Here is a 25,959-nt window from a genome sequence, read left to right as displayed (position 1 = left end):
TCTCTTTTCTCTCACTTAAGTGATTTAGAGAAAAGTGTGATAAAAATACTTATTCATATTGATGTAGGGCGCCTTTCTCGTAGGGTGTAGTTCACAGTTCAAGGCCCCATCAGCTTGCGACACTACGCATGTCCGCTTAATAGGTCGTCGCCGCTGCTGTGCGGCTGAGCTGGTCGGGGCAGTTTCCCAGGAGGATGGGGAGGCAGAAGAAATATGTGGTTAGGCCGGAGGATGTGGTCATTCCCAGGTGCAGTGCTATATTGTGGGCCTGCTCCACGGTAAGGACCATATGTAGGATATTGTGTGGGTTTGAGGAGTCGAAGGTAAGAGAGACAGGGGAATGAATAATTTGTAGCTGTCGCCACGCGACGGCGTCTTCTCGGTTAGGGGAACGGTGTAGTGTTGGGGAAGTGCGTCCTGCAATGTCTGTAATGCTTAGCCTTGCGGCGCAGTTCAGTGGTTCTATCGGTAAGTCATCAGGGTTGGAATCTCTTCCGATGGCGCTCGGTGAGCGATCTCTAGGCCAATACCATTGGCACGTTCATTATACGTAAAATCATGGTGTGGTATGTTAGAAAGACGTATTCATCAAAGAGGTGGATCTTCTCCAACGTGACCCCGCTCGAGAACGGCCTTGAGACAATATGCTTAAACGAGCATCATATTTCAAGCTTCATATGAAGTGAGAGACACAAGTTTGATAACTACAGACATTAGGCTACATGTGCGGCTAAATAAGACCCCCTCTTTAGAAACATTACATTTGTCAGACGCGTGTGCAAAAAAATACACACCCTTGCAGCGTTGTGAACAATACAATACAAACAAAAGAAATCTTGCCTGTAGAGCCAAAGCAAGATAATAGTACTATATTTGGCGGTGAATCCACTGTACATAAGAAAGCGCTCAGACGTCAAATCAAACTTCCGGGGAAAAACATATGTGTGAAGGGGGTGCATGATAAATGGCATTATTTGTTCTTTGGATGCCTTGCATAAAAACCTTCGCAAAATAGCATCCCAATAATGAAAATAGATGAACAGTCAACGAGAAAATCACGCGAGATGACCGTTTGTCTCTCGCTTTGTAGCAGAGTGTTCCACGATTTGAAAGACAATGCGTATCAAGCAATAACAGCTTCAACAATTGTGTGATCTGCTGGCAAGACACAGTTTCTTCTTCGCTCGCTCCCTCAGTCTGTGACCAAGCAGCCTGCGTTCAAATAACAAAAATGAATCATTTTCTTTGAGCAAAACACACGCAACACAGAATGATCACATAATCACGATTAATAAATAGGTGTACTGTAAAAATAGAGAGAAAAATATTTTAATTCATAGACCGATAACTCTGTTACCGGTATTTTTAAGGGCATTAAAAAAACTATGACTTCGAGAATTACTACACCGCTTCAGCAGTGCGTTTAATGCGCAGTATGGCTTTTGTTGAGAAATTTAAAGAGCCCAGGAGTTGTTGCACGAAAAGAGATAAATCTGTACTATTACTAAGCTGGTTTTTCCACTTATGGTCTAACTGTTTGTGCCAAAGCACATGGCCGCCTCAGCCAGGCAATTCCAATAACAAAAATAGAAGGACGCGGTATTTGTGCAATGGTCAGCGCTAATCTAGGGTTACCTAAGGTATACCGTTCACTACAAGGTAGCTAAAAACACACAGTGAACACTTTTTCTATAGATCGCAGAGAGCAGTCGTTCCAAAAGAGAATTTTTTAACAGTTTACACTGAGGTACATATGTGTAAATAAATCAAAAAGTATGGAAGCCCTCATGAGCTACTATTTCTAATAGTGGTTTAGTGAACTTATCGTCCATGAGCCAATAACACCCATAACTGTCTGTCTGAATAGTTGGTAGACTGGCAGCTCTCGTTCTTGGTGACAGCACCATATTATAAATGTTTACTACTCTGGATACTTGAGCAGGCCATTTTTGAACAGTTCAATGTCTGTTGCAATCCCCGGCGCAGGCGATACTTCCACACATAAAATTTACGGGGGAGGTAGGAGATACATGGCGGGATTAAGGCCCTTGTTTTGCGAAGAATAAGTGAATTTTGCGCAGGACTAAGGTCTGAAGAGAGGGTGTCACATTGGAATTGTGGTGCGGATCATAGTGTGTATTTCTGATCGTGAGACGCTTACACGAGTTGTGATCGTGCTCCTGAGGATGAATCGGTAAGGGGTGCGAAGGTTGTACGTTTTCTCAAATTTGTTGCGTCTTCCGAATTAAGCGTCTGATATCTAGGGAATATTGTAATATTGATAGCATGTAAACTAAGCGAAAAGTATTTTTGACAAAAATATCCTATTGCAGGACAAAATGCAAGCTTCGGAGGAATAAACATCGCCCACCGGCTTTTCTAGAAAAGTCAGTGGGCCTTTGACCTTATTCCTCATTAGCTTTGCTTTAGCTCCATGAACACCCGAGTTCTATAAATTTCTGCATATATCATGGATTCTTTTACTTTCTTTTTTCCTTTAGGCAAGGTTTCCTAGCTTTATTTGCTCGTGTTCTCTCGGTATTGCTTATAGTTGTATTTTATTTGTACGTTTATTTACTCTAAGGCGGGCACTTCATCTTTTCTTGCTGCTGCTGTTGCGAGCAGCTGAACCAACAGTGACTTCCGTGCTACTCGGCCCATCTGTTGGCCTTTGCGTCCTACTTCCTGTACACTAGGGCCCACTGTTAGAGCAAACAGCCGAGCGTAGAGCCCGTGTGAATCCTGTGAAAAGTGTACAATTGCATGGATTTACAGCAAATTAATTCTGGCTGGTGGCTGTGGCGCGTATATCGGGGAACTTCGCTATCCACGTGTGCGGAGCATCGACACAGCTACAGTTGGCATTTACAGCTATAGCGGGAGCAAAATGACAGTCGCTGAGTAACAGCGTTCCCTTTACACATGAACCGTACATTGGAGAGGTGAACATCCAAAAACTTGGAATTTGGAATGCAACGAAGTCGTCAACGTCACGCAATTGCGCGTGAGTGGGTCTTACCTGCAATGCACGTATTGAGCAAGGTGCTCAGACATCCCGTGAAGAGCGCCCTCCAGCAGACGCTCTGGATGTCGGCGATGCGACTCTGCGGTGCCATGTCGTTGAGCACGCTGGTCACGGCTGGCACTTGGCACAAGCAGGAGGAGCTGCTGAGCGCATACGTGGACAGCACGCCTGCACGCTTCTGCGCACACACCAGCGGAAGTGTACACGACGTCACTGACTTAACCTAAGCTAACTTAACCAAAAATAAGCTAGCCTGAAGCAGCTTTTGGCTAACATCATAATGAATCTACAACAACACTGAAACGGCCGAAGGACGTGTGACTGAGGGAAGGACACTTGAGGCGCCCACAGCAGATGCCCATTCGTTACGTGATTTCTTGCCCTTCTGCGTTCTTGTGAAAGAGATAGTAGCTCTTTAACGACGCTCACTTGTTCTCGCCCACCTGTGAGGCACAATCAATCACGTGGCTCACTGCCAGTAATTTCACCCTTCACTGCCAACGAGCCCTGCACCTGAGATTTTCATAGCACCACGTGAAAGCGAGCGACCAATCAAGGATGTCCAGGGAAAACACTTGGAATGCGGGAGATGGAAATCTAAGACGATGAGCAAAACGAGAACAAGGTTAAAGCAGGAGCCAACGTTTCGTCAAGTGGACTTGTGTTCTTCAAGGCGACGTATGCTTTCCTCGCCACAGTATATATAGGTGGGGTTCTTCTAAACGGGAAAGGGTGTAAGGCGGGTGGGTTCGGCAACGAGGGAAGGCGTGTTAGCATGTCGAATTGAGAATAAAGGAATGCTGTGCACAAAACCAAGGCCACCCCTCTCCCCCCCCCCCCCCCCCCCCCCGTCTGTCAGCCACGTGTCAATGCACGGGTGTTAGCCGGCGTGTCAATGGCGTCTGACACGCCGGCTGAAAAAAAAAGGAGGTAAGAAAAGGAAAAAAAAATGGGACGGGGATACGCCAAGAAACCAAAGTAAGTGTTCATAGTACCTTGCTGGTGAAGCAGCGCACAAACACGGACACAGTGGAGACAAGTAGGAATAGACGACACTCGCTGCACTCGCAACTATTTTATTTCAGAACACATACTTCAAGTTTATATACCTGCGCACCCTCAGGCGTCAACGCAAATCATGGCAAGATTAGAGGCTTTTATATATATATATATATATATATATATATATATATATATATATATATATATATATATATATATATATATATATATATATATATATATATATCGTTTGCCCGCTCATACTCGGGCGTCAAAGGCATTGCACTTATCTATCATGGTGTGCAATCCTATCGTAATTTGTTGCAACCCTACCAACGATTTTTATTACACATTTTCTTTTCTCTTCTTTTTAGTGTACTTCCAAAAACGCAACCTCACCATGGCTTAGATGGACAGATGGCTGACTGATACAACCCTCTCCCCTCTTGTGAATATGAAAGGCTTCGATTATTTCCCTGGTTAGTTGATCCTTATGGTGTGATAAAACTGTGGCATCATTGTAAAGCGGCCAGCACCCATGTTGTGAGCAGTGCCCCTTAATATGGGAATGAATGTTTCCCCCCAGTGACCTTTTGTGCTCTAAAAGTCTCGTGTTTACACAACGACCTGTTTGGCCGATGTATACTTTCCCACACGATATGGGCAAACAGTAGACTACAGAAGACCTGCACTCGACAAGTTTTTCTTTGTGCTTGACTGTGCACTTACGTCCATTTTCTTTTACTTTTGTTGACACTCTACGATCCAGTCCGGCACATATTTTTCCGAGTTTGTTAGGCGCTGAAAAAACTACTCGTACACCGTATCTGCCACCTACGTTTTTTAAGTTATGCGCAATTTTGTGTGCATATGGTAGTGACACAATTTTTTTGCTGTCAATCTCTAGTCTGTTGCGCTCTTTCTGATAGCCATTGCGCACATAACGGATCAACTTATACGCTGATGTACAGAGTACATGTTTTTCATACCCTGCATTCTTTAGTCTGATAACCTGTTGGCTGAATGTTTCTTTTATTTTTTCCGGGCAAGACTTAGTTAATGCAGCCCTCAGGCACGAGAAAGCTATGCCACTTTTTACGATTTTAGAGTGTCCCGAGTTATAACTAAGCAAGGGTTTTTCTGATCGTGGATTGTATGACCAGCAAACGTGGTCCGGTGTGGAAGTTAACGCCAAACCTAAAAATTGTAGCTTGCCATTCTGCGGCAACTCAACAGTGAAAGCCAGTCCTTGGCTGTTGTCCTTGAACACTTTTAAGATTTCATTCATTCTTACGTCCAAAACACCATGTTCGATTATAACCAAAAAATCGTCCACAAAGCGGAACACTTTTACCGCTAAGTCTTTAAGGTTTGCAACTATCGCTTTGTCCATACTACCTAAAAAAATTGTGCTAAGTACCGGAGCTACTTTTGAGCCTATACATATACCGGACTTTTGTCTGTACATAACATCATTCCACATTACAAAGGTGGACTCAAGGTAAAATGTAAAAGGGGCACTGCTCACAACATGGGTGCTGGCCGCTTTACAATGATGCCACAGTTTTTCACACCATAAGGATCAACTAACCAGGGAAATAATCGAAGCCTTTCATATTCACAAGAGGGGAGAGGGTTGTATCAGTCAGCCATCTGTCCATCTAAGCCATGGTGAGGTTGCGTTTTTGGAAGTACACTAAAAAGAAGAGAAAAGAAAATGTGTAATAAAAATCGTTGGTAGGGTTGCAACAAATTACGATAGGATTGCACACCATGATAGATAAGTGCAATGCCTTTGACGCCCGAGTATGAGCGGGCAAACGATATATATATATATATATATATATATATATATATAAATAAGTCTCTAATCTTGCCATGATTTGCGTTGACGCCTGAGGGTGCGCAGGTATATAAACTTGAAGTATGTGTTCTGAAATAAAATAGTTGCGAGTGCAGCGAGTGTCGTCTATTCCTACTTGTCTCCACTGTGTCCGTGTTTGTGCGCTGCTTCACCAGCAAGGTACTATGATCACTCACCAACTAGCCCAACTTTCCACGTTACCAAAGTAAGTGTTGTTGCCTATAGCTTGAAATTTAGCATAGCGAATAGATTCTAAAGCTCCCTTTGAAACGTTTATGCCTATTGGTTGCAATATCTTGAACCTATGGATAATGTATGATTCTCTGTATTTTGTTTCTCGTTCAGAACGGAAATCTGACTGTAAGATGTAGAGTTTAAGTTCATCAAAGTTATGACCTGGTTGGTTTAAATGCTCGGCGACGGTGTTGGGAAGCTTTTTATCTGTGTCCGCGCGATGTCCGTTTAATCTGACGTTCATTGATTGTCCTGTTTCACCGATATATTGTTTCTTACAGAATGAACATTGAAGCATATAAATTACATTAGAACTTGTGCAAGTGAAGCTAGGTTTGACTTCATGTGCATAACTATTTGCGGTGCTTCTAATTTTAATGTCACTTTGAAGGTGCCTGCAGATTTTGCACCTGGGGCGGCAACATGCTTCTATTACGGGGAATGCTCTTGGCTGACTTTTGCGTGCACTAACATGTATTGCACGGCTTTTTGCAAATACCACAATACTGTAACAATGCTACTACTGATGCAAATACTATAACACTATATCAATGCAGAGCGTGTGCCTTTTAGCAAAGACCGATACGCACAGGATCCAAATACTCAAGATGTCGCAAAGCAACTCCCACCACTGTTTCAAAAACAATTAGTACCGCGGAGACCGAAGGTATGACACGCTTTCGCACGCGCTCAACCACGCGGCCACGCTCTCAATTTCCTACCAAAACATGTACAGTAAAACCACTAAGAGCTATTTGTCTTGCCACTTCCAAGCTACCATTTACAGACTGCAAACACTCAATAACGCCCCACCCGGCTGCACGTTTGGAGCACGTGGCACGAAAGGACGCTCTAACCATCCTGCAAAACAAACACGAAGCACACCCTCGCACCCGAAATACGAGAGACAAAAAAAGGAAAGAAAAAGAAAACCACCTAACTACTATTTAAACGCAAGAAATCTGCAAAATAAAAACAGAAGCAAGCTCAAACCATGCACAAAAACTTATGATTTCGTCGCCGCGGCGGAGCCCCGAAAAGCACATCCATTCGCCACAAAATCCAAACAAGACCGCTCCAAGAGCGCTCCACGAGGTCTTGACCGCTCGAAGGTGACCGCTCAAAGACCGCTCCAGGTTTCTCCAGTTGGGTGCCATCTGTTAAGTTCAGTTGCCATCTGTGCGGTTTATTCGAGCTCAGATTGGTTGACCTTGACTGATCGAGGATTGTACCACTGTAGGTTAAATGAGGCGTACAACTCCTGCAGTGGCGAAGAGGCAGAGTATCCCTCTCGCGTGCAAGAGGTCCGTGGTTCGAATCCCGCTGCCGCGCAATTTTCCACCGGAAAAAAAATCCGCGTGTTGATAAAATTGCATAAACAGGCCTGGAGTGCGGCCTGATCCCGGTGACAAGAGCCGGTAACGTACTCTCTCACCAGAGCAGGATTGACCACCCTGGTGCAGTACTTCGCCACGATCTCCTATATGAATACAACAGTTAAACGCCGGCCCTCAGTCCCAAGCAGCCGCGAAGCAACTGACCACGGTGGCGGTCAGACCTGTGACGCAGCAGAGGGTGCTAAGAACCCCTGGCTCCGGACAGGCCGCCATCAGAAACTGAACCTGGCAACGTTTAACGTTATCGAGTGAGGCGAGTCTAGCAGTGTTATTGGAGGAATTAGAGGGTAGCAAATGGGATATAATAGGGGTCCGTGAAATTAGGAGAACAACAGAAGCATATACAGTGCTAAAAAACGGGCACGTCCTGTGCCACAAGGACTTAGCGGAGAGACGAGAACTAGGAGTCGGATTCCTGATTAATAAGGATATAGCTGGTTATATACAGGAATTCTATAGCATTGACGAGAGGGTGGCAAGTCTTGTCGTGAAACTTAATAAGAGGTACAAATTGAAGGTCGTACAGGTCTACGCCCCTACATGCAATCATGATGACCAGGAAGTCGGAAGCTTTTATGAAGACGTGGAATCAGGGATGGGTAAAGCCAAAACAAAATACACATACTGATGGGCGACTTAAATGCCAGGGTAGGCAAGAAGCAGGCTGGAGATAAGTCAGTGGGGGAATATGGCATAGGCTCTAGGAAAAGCAGGGGGGAGTTATTAGTAGACTTTGCAGAGCAGAATAATATGCAGATAATCAATATCTTCTTCCGCAAGCGGGTTAGACGAAAGTGGACGTGGAGGAGCCCAAATGGCGAGACTAGAAATGAAATAGACTTCATACTCTGCGCTAACCCTGGCATCATACATGATGTGGACGTGCTCGGAAAGGTGCGCTGCAGTTACCATTGGATGGCAAGAACTCGAATTAGCCTAGGCTTGAGGAGGGAACGGAAGAAACTGGTACATAAGAAGCCAATCAACGAGTTAGCGGTAAGAGGGAAACTAGAGGAATTCCGGATCAAGCTACAGAACAGGTATTCGGCTTTAACTCAGGAAGAGGACCTTAGTGTTGAAGCAATGAACGACAACCTTATGGGCATCCTTAAGGAGTGTGCAATAGAAATCGGTGGTAACTCCGTTAAACAGGATACCAGTAAGCTATCGCAGGAGATGAAAGATCTGATCAAGAAACGCCAATGTATGAAAGCCTCTAACCCTACAGGTAGAATAGAACAGGCAGAATTTTCTGAGTTAATCAACAAGCGTAAGACAGCTGACATAAGGAACTATAACATGGATAGAACTAATCATGCTCTCAAGAACGGAGGAAGAATAAAAGCAGTGACGAAGAAACTAGGAATAGGCAAGAATCAGATGTATGCGTTAAGATACAATGCCGGCAATATCATCACTAATATGGATGGATAGTTGGAGTAGCTGAGGAGTTCTATAGAGATTTATACAGTACCAGTAGCACTCACGACGATAATGTGAGATAGAATGCTCTAGAGGAATTTGAAATCCTACAAGTAACGTTTCGCCTGCGACACGTGGTTTTGCCGGCGCGACTGCGGCGGGGCGGCAGACATTTTGGCCCGATCATCGTCGCCGCAACGCTCATCGGCAGGTGTTTCCAGGCGCGACTGCGGCGATGCGACCGCAAAGGATCACCCTCTCATTCCAGTCATTGTGCCCGAACCAGGCGATGCGAAAGCAGGGATCATCCTCTCATTACAGTCATTGTGCCCGACCGGCAGCGCTACGACAGGGTGCTACGAGATCGTGCTCGACATGGTGCTACGGCAGCGCTACGACAGGGTGCTACGAGATCGTGCTCGACATGGTGCTACGGCAGCGCTACGACAGTGTGCGTCACCATTAGCCCATTGTACATTCACGTGCTCGTCTTTTGAGGGGTTCCTTCTTGCCCTCAACTGCGAGAGTATAAAAACAGCTGCCCCCGGACGCCAAAAAGAGGGCTCCGATTTCTTCTGTTGAGTAAAGTGCTCTCCCGTCTCTCTACTTCGGTCAACCTGACCGCCAACTCTTTGCAATGTTAAAATAAACAAGTTGTTTTGTTGTTACCAGTCGACTCATGCTTTGCCGGGACCTTCGGATGCTTCCAGTTGTACCCCAGGCCGCCAGGCCAACGCTACCCTTGGGGCTTGCGACCCAGGTACAACCACGGGCGTCAGCGCCGAGTTCCCAACAACCGATCGCGCCAGCGGTGCGATCAAAACATCTGGTTGGCAGCGGTGAGATCGCCTCCGACTCCAAACAACTGTCTGCCAGCGGTGAGATCGCGACAACGGAGGCCAGCAGCGAAGAGATGCAGTTGACTGTATGCTGAGCAGCTCAACGACGATCCGGGAGCAGTGCAACGAGCCCTGTGTGACGACTGGTTGCCTGCAGCGGAACGACTGCGCGGAATTCCTGCCTGCGAGGTTTGGTGAGTGCGGGACTTTCTTCTTCTGAGCTTTGCCAGGCTTTTGTTAGTGTCAGAAACAGAGCTGGTAATTGTGGTTGTCGTTGCTGCCGGGTTAGTTTGCGGCAAGACAATAGTAAGCAGTAGAGAAAGCAGCATTCAGAGCAGCCATGGATTTGAAGTCGTTGCGCAAACCGAAATTGTTGGAGCTTGCAAGAGAGTTGGGTCTGGATGTCTCAGACAAACTCAGAAAACCAGAACTGCTAAAGGCTATTCTTGAGTTAGAGGCTGAGGATAACGAGCTGTCGGAATGCCTTGAGACCATTGAAGAGAGGGAGACTGCAAAAGAAAAAGAAGAGCGTGAACGTAAAGAACAGAAAGAGCGAGAGCAACAAGAGCGTGACCGTCAACACGCTTTGGAAATGAAGCGTCTTGAGGTAGAGATGGAACGCGCTCGTAATGGAAGTCAGGCACACGGTGCAGGAGAACGCGTATTGTTCAAAATGACTGACCTGATGCGGCCGTTTAAGCTTGGAGAGGACATTGGTTTGTTCCTGGTTAACTTTGAGCGAACGTGCGAGAAGCAGGGGTTCTCTCGGGAAACGTGGCCACAGCGCTTGCTCACTTTGTTACCCGGCGAGGCGGCCGACGTAGTCGCTCGCTTGGATAGAGAGGAAGCAGAGGATTTCGACAAAGTAAAATCGAGTCTGCTAAAAAAGTACCGGCTGTCTGCGGAGGCGTTCCGTCGGAAGTTTCGGGAAAATGAGAAAGGCAGAAGTGAGTCATATACAGAGTTTGCGTATAGGCTTATGTCGAACATGCAGGAGTGGCTCAAAGAAGAGAAAGCGTTTGGTGACCACGATAAAGTTCTGCAGTGTTTCGGGCTAGAACAGTTTTATAGTCGGTTACCGGAGAACGTGCGATACTGGGTCTTGGATAGGCCAGACGTTTGTACGGTGGCTAAAGCCGCTGAGCTAGCCGAGGAGTTTGTGACGCGTCGAGCTCGCGGAGCTAAGGACGGTCAAAAGGGTGAATTTGGCTCGAAGTTTGAGAGGCCGAAATTCACGCCCATGAGATTAAAGGGGGACACGCGTAGTGAGGATGCGAGTGAAAGCAGTCCGACCAAACGTAAAGAGACGGCGGCAGCCAAACGCAGAAAGCGGTTCGAGATGAGGCGAGCGGGCGTTTGTTATACGTGCCAGAAGCCGGGTCACTTTTCGGCGCAGTGTCCGGAAACAACACCAAAAGTTGTGTTTTTTTCAATAGGCAGCACTGACGAGAACATGAAGCTTCTCGAGCCTTACATGCGAGACCTCCTCGTGAACGGGAAAGAGTGCCGAGTGCTTCGCGATTCCGCAGCTACGATGGATGTAGTTCACCCGTCTTACGTAGAACCCCATATGTTCACGGGCGAGTGCGCGTGGATCAAGCAAGCCGTGGAAGCTCATAGCGTGTGTCTGCCAGTAGCAAAGGTGCTTATTGAAGGACCTTTCGGAGCGCTTGAGACAGAGGCGGCAGTGTCATCTATGCTGCCACCCCAGTACCCGTACCTATTTTCAAACAGGTCCGATCACCTCCTGCGCGAGAAGGGGCTTTTGTTTGGTGAAGCTAGTGTTCAGGCCTTAACCAGATCGAAGGTTCGGGAGCTCGCTGCAAAGGCGGTAGTTGCGGGGCCGACGTTATCAAACAACGAAAAAGGGTCAGAGGCGCAGCAAGCTGATATTCCGAGCACGCCCGAACTGAATAAACTTGAGTCTGTAACGTTAAAGGCGCCAGATACTGGAGAGGAAACGCCCGACGCGGGAAAGTTAGAAGAGCTATCTACTGATTTGCTCATCGCGCCTACGTCAGACGGACTTGATAGGTTGCTAAAAGTCAGCCGGACGGCTTTGATAGCCGAGCAAAAAAAGGATGGCAGCCTGGAAAACGTGCGCTGCAATGTCAAAGAAGGTATCGCCAGGAAAACTGCGCGTTTTGTGGAAAGAGGTGGAGTCCTGTACCGGAAGTATCTAGACCGCAGAGGAGTGGAGTTCGATCAGCTGATCGTGCCTCAATGCTATCGTCAGGATCTGTTGCGCTTGTCACACGGGGGTTCGTGGTCCGGACACCTTGGAGTTAAGAAAACTAAGGACCGTCTCTTGCAAGAGTACTATTGGCCAGGGTGTTTTCGGGACGCAGACCATTTCGTGAGGACATGTGACACTTGTCAGCGGGTGGGCAAACCAGGGGACAAATCGAGGGCGCCGTTGAAATTGGTACCTATCATTACGGAGCCTTTTAGACGGCTCGTTATTGATACTGTGGGACCTCTGCCGGTAACAGCCACGGGGTACAGACACATTTTGACTGTGATCTGCCCAGCGACAAAGTTCCCTGAAGCAGTGCCGCTTAAAGAACTCAGCTCAGTTGAGATAGTTAATGCACTACTGTCCATATTTGCGCGAGTTGGTTTCCCTGCGGAAATCCAATCAGATCAGGGCACAGTGTTTACTAGCGCTTTGACGACAACTTTTCTCGAAAGGTGTGGGGTAAAGCTGTTACACAGCTCAGTGTACCACCCACAGTCGAATTCCGTTGAGAAGCTCCACTCCGTCATGAAGCGCGTGTTGAGAGCGTTGTGTTTTGAACATCGAACTGACTGGGAGCTGTGTCTGCCTGGGGTGATGTTTGCTTTAAGGACCGCGCCGCATGCGGCTACGGGGTTTTCGCCAGCTGAACTGGTGTACGGTCGCTCGCTTCGATCTCCGCTTCGCATGCTTCGAGAATCGTGGGAAGGTAGGGGCGACGACCCAGTCGTGGTGGAGTACGTGCTTAAGCTCCTCGAACGCTTAAGAAGGGCACAGGAGTTGTCAGGTGAAGCAATGACAAAGGCCCAGCAGAGGGCCAAGGTTTATTATGATCGGACAGCCAGGGCCCGTCGTTTTGAGGTTGGCGATGAGGTCATGATATTGCGCACATCGCTAAACAACAAACTAGACGTGCAGTGGGAGGGCCCAGCACGAACCGTTCAGAAATTGTCATGCTATCTAGCCGGCTCGAGGTTTATCATTGAGACGGATCACTGCCCTCTCCAATGGCTGCAGACCATCTCTCCCAAAAATGGCCGCCTCCTGCGCTGGAGCCTCGCTTTACAACAATATTCCTTTGAGGTGCGTTACAAAAAGGGGAGTCTCAACGGTAACGCCGATGGCTTAAGTCGAAGCCCCTAACGTAGGAATCAGCCTCAAAATTGTTTGTTACTGATGTTTTTCTTCCTGAGGCAGGATTTTTTTTAACATATTGCTTTTGTTTAGTGTTTCAAAGTGATGATATGCTTTCTAGTGCAATTTTTCAATTTGTGGACGCGTTCTGAGTGATGCTAGACTACTGTAAGGAAATAGGCAGGGGTATAAAAAGGGGAAAGAGCCTGGCAGGGCTTAGTGAGGGTTGTGCCGTGCTTGCTGACTGAGCGGTTGAGTTTCAGCGTAGTTCTAACGCTTGCCGGGAACGAGAACAAAAATGTGAACTCTCCCGAAGTCACTTTGCAGTGTCCCGTGCGAACCTGAACGAGGGAACGAGGCCTTCTCTGTGCGCTGCGCTCAAGAAACGTCGAGGGACGCCCGACTTCGGTTATGAGCATCATCGAGCGACATCCCTCCGGACAGCGGATGCAGTCCCCTGTCCATCGGGATCTCCTTCCCCCGGCGGGGCGGTCTGTTGCGTTTCGCCTGCGACACGTGGTTTTGCCGGCGCGACTGCGGCGGGGCGGCAGACATTTTGGCCCGATCATCGTCGCCGCAACGCTCATCGGCAGGTGTTTCCAGGCGCGACTGCGGCGATGCGACCGCAAAGGATCACCCTCTCATTCCAGTCATTGTGCCCGAACCAGGCGATGCGAAAGCAGGGATCATCCTCTCATTACAGTCATTGTGCCCGACCGGCAGCGCTACGACAGGGTGCTACGAGATCGTGCTCGACATGGTGCTACGGCAGCGCTACGACAGGGTGCTACGAGATCGTGCTCGACATGGTGCTACGGCAGCGCTACGACAGTGTGCGTCACCATTAGCCCATTGTACATTCACGTGCTCGTCTTTTGAGGGGTTCCTTCTTGCCCTCAACTGCGAGAGTATAAAAACAGCTGCCCCCGGACGCCAAAAAGAGGGCTCCGATTTCTTCTGTTGAGTAAAGTGCTCTCCCGTCTCTCTACTTCGGTCAACCTGACCGCCAACTCTTTGCAATGTTAAAATAAACAAGTTGTTTTGTTGTTACCAGTCGACTCATGCTTTGCCGGGACCTTCGGATGCTTCCAGTTGTACCCCAGGCCGCCAGGCCAACGCTACCCTTGGGGCTTGCGACCCAGGTACAACCACGGGCGTCAGCGCCGAGTTCCCAACAGATCGTACCAGCGGTGCGATCCAAACACGCCGGAAGATGTAAAGAACGCCTTGGGAGCTATGCAAAGGGGGAAGGCGGCTGGGGAGGATCAGGTAACAGAAGATCTGTTAACGGATGGTGGGCACATTGTTCTAGAAAAACTGGCCACCCTATATACACAAAGCCTCATGACCTCGAACGTACCGGAATCTTGGAAGAACGCTAACATAATCCTAATCCATATGAAAGGAGACGCCAAAGACTTGAAAAATTATAGACCGATCAGCTTACTGTCCGTTGCCTACAAAGTAATTACTAAGGTAATCGCAAATAGAATCACGAAAACCTTAGACTTTTGTCAACCAAAGGACCAGGCAGGATTCCGTAAAGGCTACGCATCAATAGACCATATTCACCCTATCAATCAGGTGATAAAGAGTTGTGCGGAATATAAGCAACCCTTATATATAGCTTTCACTGATTACTAAAAAGCGTTTGATTCAGTCGAAACCTCAGGAGTCATGGATGCATTACAGAATCATGGTGTAGACGAGCCATATGTAAAAATACTGAAAGATATCTATAGCGGCTCCACAGCCACCCTAGTCCTCCATAAAGAAAGCAACAAAATCCAAATAAAGAAAGGCGTCAGGTAGGGAGATACGATCTCTCCAACGCTATTCCCAGCGTGTTTACAGGAGGTATTCAGAGACCTGGAGTGGGAAGAGTTGGGGATAAATGTTAATGGAGAACACCTTAGTAACTTGCGATTCACTGATGATATTGCCTGTCTTAGTAACTCAGGAGACCAATTGTAATGCATGCTCACTGACCTGGAGAGCCAAAGCAGAAGGGTGGATCTAAGAATTAATCTGCAGAAAGCTAAAGTAATGTTTAACAGTCTCGTAAGAGAAGAGCAGTCTACGATAGGTAGCGAGGGACTGGAAGTGGTAAGGGAATACATCTACTTAGGGCAGGTAGTGACCACGGATCCGGATCAGCATTCTGAAATTATGAACAGCAGGTTGCCACTATCCCTCAAGAGAAAAGTATATAACAGCTGTGTCTTACCAGTACTCACGTCTGGGGCAGAAACATGGAGGCTTTCGAAAAGTGTTCTGCCTAAATTGAGGACGACGAAACGAGCTATCGAAACAAGAATGATGGGTGTAACGTTAAGGGATAAGAAAAGACCAGATTAGGTGAGGGAACAAAGGCGAGTTAACGACATCTTAGTTAAAATCAAGAAAAAGAAATCGGCATGGGCAGGACATGTAATGAGGAGGGAAGATAACCGATGGTCATTAAGGGTTACAGACTGGATTCCAAGGAAAGGGAAGCGTAGCAGGGGGCAGCAGAAAGTTAGGTGGGCGGATGACATTAAGAAGTTTGCAGGTACAACATGGTCACAATTAGTACATGACCGGGGTAGTTGGAGAAGTATGGGTGAGTCCTTTGCCCTAAAGTGGGCGTATCCAGGCTGATGATGATGATGCTGAACATGCCTAACCTTCCTGTTTCAGCGATAGGTAACCCTAGGTACATCCGGGAACGCTTTTCTGAGTCGTTCGTGTCTTGATAATATTGGGTGGTATTTTCGTAGGATGTTGTTTAGTTTGGGAGTGCATTATAATATTTTGTTATAAAGGCCGGTGGTCTCCCAGATTCTAGTGTGGGCTGTTTCTTCGCCAAATGCGACTGTCTCTCCAATCTTGACGCGGCATCATAAGCTCTATCGAGAGCAACTTGGGGACAGTTCCTTTCTGCTAGCGTTGTTTTAAGGTCATTTAGGTGGTGAATATAATTGTGGTCTTTGCTGCAGATTCTTCTTATTCGTTTCGCTTGTCCGACAAAAACTCCTTGCTTGCAATGTTGCGGGTGATGACTGTTGTATTCTAAATATTGCTGGCTAACCGTAGGCTTCCGGTAAAGTGTCGTTCCCAGTTTTATGTTTTCTATGTAGACCGTCGTGTCCCAGAAGTTGATCTGATTAGGAGAGTGGTGAGCAGTAAATATAATACTCGGGTGAAAGCGTTTGAAATGGCTATTTAAGTCGGTTAAAGCGCTTGTGCTGTGTTCCCAGATTATAAGTATGTCGTCAATGTAACGAAGGTGGGTGTGGGGTTTTAAAGGGTATGATTTCAACAGGTCTGCTTCAATCTGTCCCATGAAAATGTTCGCATACGTGGGAGCGAATGGCGTACCCATGCTAGTGCCGAAAGTTTCAAGGTAGTGAATAGAATCGAATTCGAAATAGTTGAGCGTGAGAACTAACCTAAGGAGGGATAAATAAGCCTCAGGAGCGTGCACTCGGGGATTGATTGCGAAGGATCTACAAATGGCTTTAATTCCTTCACTCATGGGAATGTTGGTGTAAAAGGCAGAAACATCCAAATTGACTAGTGACTACAACATATTTACATATTTAAACTACAACAGTCATCACCCGCGACATTGCAAGGAAGGAATTTTTATCGGACAAGCGAAACGAATAAGAAGAATCTGGAGCGAACACTACGATTATATTCACCACCTAAATGACCTTAAAACAACGCTAGCAGGAAGGAACTATCCCCAAGTTGCTCTCGATAGAGCGTATGATGCCGCGTCAAGATTGCAGAGACAGTCGGAATTGGTGAAGAAACAGCCGACACTGGAATCTGACAGGCCGCCGGCCTTTATAACACAATATTCTAATGCACTCCCAAACATAAACAAGATCATCCGAAAATACCACCCAATATCATCAAGTAACGAGCGTCTCAGAAAAGCATTCCCGGAAGTGCCTAGGGTTAACTATTGCCCAAACAGGAACATTAAAAGACATTAGTGCACGCAAAAGTCAGCCAACAGCATTCCTCCGCAATAAAAGCATGTTGTCGCCCCAGGTGCAAAACCTGCAGGTACCTTCAAAGTGACATTAAAATGAAAAGCATCGCAAATAGTTATACACATGAAGTCAAATCTAGCTTCACTTGTACAAGTTCGGATGTGATTTATATGCTTGAATCTTCATTTTGTAAGAAACAATATATCGGCGAAACGGGACAATCAATGAACGTCAGATTAAACGGAAATCGCGCGGACACAGCTGAAAAGCTTCCCAAAGCCGTCGCCGAGCATTTAAACCAACCAGGTCATAACTTTGATGAACTTAAACTCGACATCTTACAGTCAGATTTTCCTTCTGAACGAGAAAGAAAATACAGAGAATCATACCTTATCCATAAGTTCAAGACATTGCAACCAATAGGCATAAACGTTTCAAAGGGAGCTTTAGAATCTATTCGTTATGCTAAATTTCATAGGCAACAACACTTAGTTTGGTTTCTTGGCGTATCCCCTGCCCTTTTTTTTTCCTTTCCTTACCTCCTTCATTTTTTTTTTTTTGCTTTCAGCCGGCGTGTCAGACGCCGTTGACACGCCGACTAACACGTGTACATAGACACGTGGTTGACAGATGGGGGGGGGGAGGGCTTGGCCTTGTGCACAGCATTCTTTTATTCTCGATTCGACACGCTAACACACCTTCCCTCGTTGCCGCACCCACCCGCCTTACACCCTCTCCCCTTTAGAAGAACCCCACCTATATATACTGTGGCGAGGGAAGCATACGTCGCCTTGAAGAACACAAGTCCACTTGTCGAAACGTTGGCTGCTGCTTTCACCTTGTTCTTGATTTGCTCACAATCGAGGATGTGTCGCATGAACAGCGTGTATTCGTTAACGATCGATTGCCTTGCGAAAGCTGTCAAGAATTGGCACTGAATAAATAACTCTAAGTATGGACAGCTGGGCTAGTTGGTTGTGATTAGCATTATGAAACATCGTTCCAGCGCACAATTGAACACGGACGAGAAGGGAGTTAAATAAATTAAATAGTTCACAAGATCTATTAGGATACGTATTCCACGCAGCACGAGCGCAAAGTGGCGTTTGGCAAAAGGCGTTTTCCATGAAAACTATTTATTGAGAACGCTTGATGCTTGCAGCTACGTTGTTCTTGCTCAGTTATTACAGCAATTCTAGTCTCGGTTCCACATTGATAAATAAACAACTTGACCGCACAGTTTACGTAGTTAACCACGAGTTTTCGGAGTGTATAGGATGCACAACCAGTCGTCAGCCAGCCATATGCGATGAGTGATTTTGCTCGACACTGTTCAACCTTTGTCAGTCATACCACATGACCAGCTGATCTAGTTAGGAGTAGAGTATCCTTTGTACCACTGAAGAAGCAAACAAAGGAGAACAATCCGAAATAATTTATGTTTTTCCGCGCTAGGTCCCTCGCATCTGCTATAGTAGATATGCGCGTTTCACGGCGACATTTAAGTATTTCCTTATAAGAAAGCTGGTGTACAAATACTGCGAATGCTTTCCTAGAGCAACGACGGCTACACAAGAGGCTATCTTGATGAGATAGTTAGATGAAATCTTAACAGATGTGCAAGCTTACCAGCTGAAATCCACCTATACAGCTTCATGCTTGCTTTTACTCTTGATACTTTTGTGTTTATAGTGCTAGATTGGTAGGGCTGTTGGTGCCGTGGGCCTTTTATCTCCGTAAAGTGTTGCATGTGCAATAACTTCGTTCGGGAATAGGCGTCGGTGTGTGTGGTGACACGGCATACGAGCGTGACGCGTATGCGTGTCGGAAGGAACAATCGACGAGCCGCGCTCCAGGTGACGAAAGGAAAAGTCCCCTGTTTATTGTGATGGCCGATAATATACACTCTGGGGGCGTCACGTCTTACAAGAACCTTGGCACTCGCAGTGGTCGTACAGCTATCTGTGGTGACGTTACACGCCGCACACAGGCAGGCTATAACAGCACATCCCTCTTTTTCAAGCGCAGGAACATGGTAGAGAATATATGTTATACCAGAAAAAACAAAACAGCAAACCACTCAAAGTTAAGTCGTATGGATTTCTTCACCACACAGGAACATTCGGAAATTTAAGATAGACAACATATTTTGTACTAGAAAAACACTAAACACTAAACACCAAAGCACTAGTCGTCAAAGCCCAGTCGGACGGGTTTCTTTACCAGTCTACCAAACCGTGTTACAGTGGGAGTGGGGTCACCACTGGCCACAGCGCTAGTTGAGGCCCCGCTGAATCTGTAGCAGTCGCGCCATCTGGGCTATGAGCCAATTGTGCCGCGCTCGGTTGCTCCGCGGTTTCTGGAAATTCGTAAGTTTCCATGTGCGCCCTTTCTTTTGGGAGACGGTTAAGCATTCTCCTGTTTCGGCGGAGGTGAACGCCGTCGTCTGTTCGCACTACATATGGCCGCCGTTTCGGTGCTCCTGCGAGGACTGTGGCCTTGGATTGCATGTCTGTCACCCAGACCAAGTCACCTGCTTCTAGCTCGGGAAGCCGTCTGGCCCGATCGCGTCGGTTGTAGTAGCGACATTGCCGCCGTCTCACCGTCTGGTCTCTGGCCACAACTTTCGGGCTGCTTTTTTCCGGATTTCGATGACGTGGTAGCATTGGGACTCTTGTCCTCAGTCGCCTACCCATAAGTATTTCTGCAGGGCTGACCCGAAGAATGCCAGGCGTCGCCCTGTAAGCCAACAATGCCAGATAAGGGTCTTTAGACTTCAGACGGAGGTGCTTAACCGTCAGAACCATTCGCTCTACTTCCCCGATGACCTGCGGGTGCCTCGGACTCACGGTGACATGGCGAAACCAGTAGGACAGAGCGAACTGTTCAAACGCAGTTGCCACGAACTGAGGACCGTTGTCGGTCACCACGCACTCAGGAATTCCATGCCTAGAAAAAATACTTTTCAGTCTATCAATGACCGTTCCCGACTTTGTGGAAGGAAGAATGGCTACCTCAGGGTAACGTGAAAGATAATCCACGGCGACAAGATATGCCTGGCCGTTGATTACGCACAGATCTACTCCCACTCTCTCCCAAGGAAAAGATGGTGTTGCGGTCACTATCATGGGCACGGCTAGTTGCTGGGCATGTTGTGCGCAAACAGTACACTGATTTACGAACTGTGCCAGATCGGTGCTGAATCCTGGCCTCCAGACAGAACCTTTAGCAACATTACGACAATACACGATACCCTGGTGCCCATCATGTAGTCTACACAGCACTTCCGTTCTTAGAGACTGTGGGATTACAAGCCTTGTTCCTTTCAACAAGAGACCATCCATTATGCTTAGGCATGCTCTATCTTAGGAAAGAAGGAAAGGAAGGAATTTATAGGAAAGAAGGAACATTCGGTTTCCTTGGCCAATTGGTTTCACACAGTCTGCACAGGTGTTTGCAAACGGGATCATTAATTTGACATTCTCTCACTCCGGATAAAAAATTGTCCCCCGTTTCCAAGCCAAGCAAACACGCCTTAGAGTACGCTGTGATATCTGACACACTCAAGCTTTTTTTCAGGATCGCTGCCTGCTACAGGGGATCGCGAAAGGGTGTCGGCTGTGACTAGCGATTTGCCGGGAACATACTGGACCGTGAAAAGATAGCGCATTAGGCGTAGCCGGAAGCGTTGAATTCGAGGGGGCATATCATCAATGGCCATCTGGCCCAGTAAAGACACTAAAGGCTTGTGATCAGTTTCAAAGGTAACGTTTAGGCCACGGATGTACTCGTCAAATCTTTCGGCTGCCCACGTCAGCGCTAGCGCTTCTTTTTCTATCTGGGAGTATCGCCATTCTGTGTTCGTGAGAGAACGAGACGCGAAAGCTACTGGTCTACGGTGACCGTTTTTCTGCGTTTGAAAAAGAACAGCTCCCAGTCCGAAAGAGGATGCGTCCGCTGAAAGGATGGTGCCAGAACCCACGAATGTCACCATGGGTTCGTATCCCACTTCTGACACCATGTGGTGACACGGCATACGAGCGTGACGCGTATGCGTGTCGGAAGGAACAGTCGACGAGCCGCGCTCCAGGTGACGAAAGGAAAAGTCCCCTGTTTATTGTGCTGGTCGATAATATACACTCTGGGGACGTCACGTGTTACAAGTAGCCTGGCACTCGCGCTGGCTGTCCAGCTATCTGTGGTGACGTCACACTCCGCACACAGACAGGCGATAACAGCACGGTGTGCGTGCAGAAGATGCCCCTCCGTGACCTGCTTCGGCCACGGTGGTTGGCTCTCATCGCGTAATTATTGTCAGCAGCCATGGCGACAAGATAACTTAGCATTGATTTTCTGATTACGGGCAGCGCACAACGAAATGTATTCCCCTACGTATGAGCAAAAATGTTGCAAATGCCGTGTCAACACTCGTCCGCTGTTTGATTCCCGGCACAGAAAGTAAGCTCGCGGTGTCCGCCTATTACTCCATGTTTCACTCCGCTGTTATAAAAATTAACGTTGCTTGAGTATGTCAGTCGTCGCTGTGTGGAGGAACTTAAATCTGACTAACTGATGGTCATCTAAACTCAACATTTCATGCTATTTTGTGCCAGCGGATGTGTTAACACTGTGTTATTGCTGCAGGCGGTGTTAGGTTGGAAGTCCTTGCGGTGAATGTGCTATATAGCGTAGGTGGCAGAGCTTGTTCTGTTCGCCTTGCGGAAAGGAACGCATGAACAGCAGCCCTAAATACGAGAACTCCATGTGCAATTGAGGCGGATGAAGCTCGCACAAAAAACCATCCCCCCTCCCCCCCCCCATTCAGGACTCTCGCAGTTCTTGCAGTTGACGACAAAGCAAGTCTTTCCTCTGCTCTTTCACATTTCAGGTAGATAGCTCCAGGCAATTTGTAGCATTCCAGCGGATTGTTACTAGGGTGGCTCTTGATTCAGGCAGCATTCAAAGGCGGCTAGCTTGTGACGACCTCTGGTATGTAGTGTGCAGGCTGCTCGCTATAGACGGTTAAAACTACGGGCTTTTACATGCCACATTCATGATTTAATTGTGAGGCACGCTGTGGTGGGAGACCGAATTAATTTTGACCACCTGGCGTCTTTAACCTGCTGCTAAATCTATGTACGCGGGTGTTCTTGCATTTTGCCCCCATTGAAATGCGGCCGCGATTTGATCGCGCGACCTCGCACTTAGCAGCGCTGCACCAAAGCCGTTGTGCAAGGTTTGTAAACTTTGATATGTAACTAACGTCCGACGCCGTAGTGCCTAGCAAGACGATGCCTCCTCCTAAAATGCAGGCACAACTCTTAAATTACCGCAAAATTGCGAGAGCCGCATTCGCCTTGCGTACCGATATGGCGCCAGCCGCGTTCATCTTGTTGAGCTCGATGAAGGCGAGGACTTCGCTGCCTATCGTGTGCACTGCCAGAAGGTAGCCCACTTGCACAGCGTCGCGGCCGGTCAAGCCGAAGGCGAACGATAGCGGCGAGAAGAGGATTCCCAGGACCTCCTGCGACCAGGGGTTAAACAACGCGCTTTTACATCGAAAATACGTCGCTCTTAAATTGGAACAACATGAAATTCGTTTATTCACAGTGCTACGTGCTTTATTCGCACTCATCGGGAAGCGGTAGGCTCCGTCACGTTGGGTCAAGAGCAGAGTAGCCGAGGAGACCCACCCAAATGCAAGCGCCACCTGCAGTGCCGAGGCGTCCGCCCTCTTGCGCTTCAGCGGACAGGCGCCAGGAGCGATGCTTGAGCACTGCTCCAATACACAAGAAATATCTATGTAGAAACATATCATCGGGTACTCAGCGACCACTAATTAACAGATTGAGCAAATAGATTTATTTTCACGATAGGGTGTCCTCTAAAATTGATGGCAACATAGCTTTTGTTATATGATAATTTCATGTGTTCATAAAGCCGAAAAGGGGGTAATGAGGAATCTTATTTTTATACGGTGTTTCATTTGATTTACAGGAACGTAAGAGATTCTATATGGGATGTTCCTATGTTTAAATGGAGATATCGGATATGCGGCATTGGCCGCGAGGGCTACCATGTACTGGTGAGACCGGCCCTGCTATCGGTGTGACGAAGCAAGTGACACCACGTGACCGGCGTTCGATCTTCGCAAATTTGCCGCAGCCAACGTAGTTCCCTGCCTGGGCGATTGAAGCCTTCATTATAGTGTTGTAAATATAGTATTTCATTGCCAAGGCAGCAGTTTAGTTCCCCGCTCTCAAAGAAAGGTTCCGCTCAATGCTGCAGTGCCGGACGTGTTCGACCGGGATGGATGTGGGTTTTCACGCATACTCCAAAACGAATCGCAGCGAGATGAGTGGCTGATAAAGTCGTTGATAACTAAAACGCCGGCAGATCCCACGCGCTGTGGGAATCGATGTTATGCGAAGCAATGGGCGGGCAGTAGCCGTGGGTGCTGACACGCACGACACGCATTTTATGAAATTCATGTCATTACCTATCATTTATTTTCGACATACACTCTTGCCACACTATGCCAGTTTTTTACATACCAAGTTAAAGAAACGACCATGAGAACATCAAGACGTAGGCGGCTGTTTCATGACATACATCACACGCATGTCATGACTTTCATGTCATGACATTCATGTCACGACCCCCCCTTCCATCATTTATGTTCTCATACACTCTTATCATACTATGCCAATTTTGGTATATACTAAGAAAGTGGTGGCTGTTTCACGGCCTACATAACACACACATGATATTCATGTCATGATAGATTATTTATTTTTATCGCATACTCTTGTCATACTATGCCAATTTTTTCTCATACCAAGTTAACGAAACGACCACGACAGCACCAACATGTAGGCGGCTAGATAGATAGATAGATAGATAGATAGATAGATAGATAGATAGATAGATAGATAGATAGATAGATAGATAGACCGATAGATAGATAGATAGATAGATAGATAGATAGATAGATAGATAGATAGATAGATAGATAGATAGATAGATAGATAAGAAAAAATATAGGGTTTTACGTGCCAAAACCACTTTCTGATTATGAGGCACGCCGTAGTGGAGGTCTCCGGAAATTTCGACCTCCTGGGTTTCTTTAAGGTGCACTTAAATCTAAGCACACTGGCGTCTTCGCATTTCGCCCCCATCGAAATGCTGCCACCGCGGCCGGGATTTGATCCCGCGACCTCGTGCTCAGCCGCCCAACATCAAAGGCACTGAGCAACTACGGCGGTGGGTGGGTGTTTAGATAGTTAGATACTGTCAAAGTGGCAAATGTGCCCCTAGAAATGCTTCGCATTTAATATTATGCTGATAATAATAATAATAATAATAATAATAATAATAATATGGTATTAGTAAGAGTCGAGGAAGAGATGCACACAGGGCTTGTAACGGGCCCACTTGATATGATCACTTGATCATATCAAGTGATCATATGACATCAGTCAGTGATCAAGTGATCATGACATCAGTCAAAATAGCCTGCGCTTAGATGAATGCGCCTTGCATGTTTGTACACGGCGGAAATGCTGATTGACGAGACAGAAATATCACCGGTTGACGTTGGACGTATTATATAAACAGAACGGTAATAAATCATCTATCTCGCGACAGTTCTTGCAAAAGTCGCAAGCCGCACTCCGCGTGACTAAGCAAGGAAGAGTACTTTTATCCAGCCAGAATTGCGTATAGCTACTTTAATCAAAATTGGGCGAACTGAATAGCCAAGTGAAAACATCAGGTTGCTCGCTCGCGAAAAACCTTTGCGGCTAAACACACCAGACTAGGATGTGCACCCTATAGGTTGCTTTGTAGCCAAAACGCCACACAAAGAAGGCCTAAGGCATGAAATAGTCAAAATTAATCATGGCTGAAGAGCTAAAGATGCTGAACACTTCCCAGCCCATATCGCGTACTGTCGTACTTTACATAACGGATAGATTTCTGCAAATGACGCCACGGTATGTCCTTGAGGTCAACATATGTTTTCGGCAGGGTTTGCACAGCACTTGCATGGGTATCGCACGGAAAAATAGGGAGGTGTGAGAGAAAACACTACGCCCCACCGCTCGGTGTTGTCGTTCTTTCTTTCTCCCATAGCCGTTTTTCTTCTGCACTCTTTCTGTCGCAGATGTTAGAAAATAATTGGGCTTAAGCTTGACACTACGCACTTCCTTGCCGTTGCCTAGTACTTTCTGTTCAGTTTTAATCCGTCCAGATCCTTTGGTCTTAACAACAAGCGAGAACGTCGTGTATTTAACATTAGTGGAAGTCCACCCGATATTCCCTCACCTTTAGACGCACGGCAAATCCCAAGGCCAGGAGCATGCTCCCCAAGACAGCGTCGGCCATGTGAAGTACTGCGGTGTACACGATCAAGGCGACCATGATGTGGGTTACTTGGGGCAGCGCCCCAATCAAGCCATTGGACCCAGCCTCAAACACCGTGTTTTCAGAGCTGCGCGATTCGATGAGTAAGGTATCAGTGTTGGTGACAGTATAGGATCTCTGTCGGATAGCACTCGTAATACTTACGCTGACAAAAGAAAAATCCATAGGGAATATTCGGTGGTGAACATCATTGAATTGACTAACTGTCAGCGCTATCAACAAGAGACTGAGCTGTGGTACCAGTTAGCCTCTTAATTTTTTATTATGTTTTGCGGGAAGACGTTATCAATACTGTTATTTATGATATTATTCGCTTGTTATACGGCTTTTCTGTTCTCCAGCTTTACGTTCCAACATCACGATATGATTGTGAGGCATGCAGGAGTTGGGGAATTC

General features: G+C 47.0%; 1 protein-coding gene across 2 annotated transcripts in view; it reads right to left on the bottom strand.

Annotated features, from left to right (window-relative positions):
• Window positions 1-855: 855 nt before the first annotated feature.
• LOC142571000 (putative transporter YutK) overlaps window positions 856-25,959 on the bottom strand; it is a 55,451-nt gene continuing 30,347 nt past the window's right edge. For both annotated transcript variants that reach the window (XM_075679295.1, XM_075679296.1), the window contains 4 exons: window positions 25,465-25,630; window positions 22,505-22,663; window positions 3,020-3,203; window positions 856-1,212 (listed from right to left, as the gene is read on the bottom strand). In XM_075679295.1, the coding sequence (XP_075535410.1) occupies window positions 1,193-1,212; window positions 3,020-3,203; window positions 22,505-22,663; window positions 25,465-25,630 (529 nt within the window). In that variant the 3' untranslated portion in view covers window positions 856-1,192. The remainder of the gene's footprint in view (window positions 1,213-3,019; window positions 3,204-22,504; window positions 22,664-25,464; window positions 25,631-25,959) is intronic.

This window comes from Dermacentor variabilis, chromosome 2, assembly GCF_050947875.1.
Source record: "Dermacentor variabilis isolate Ectoservices chromosome 2, ASM5094787v1, whole genome shotgun sequence".
Classification (NCBI taxonomy): Eukaryota; Metazoa; Arthropoda; class Arachnida; order Ixodida; family Ixodidae; genus Dermacentor; species Dermacentor variabilis.
This window is presented reverse-complemented; position numbering and strand designations above follow the sequence as displayed.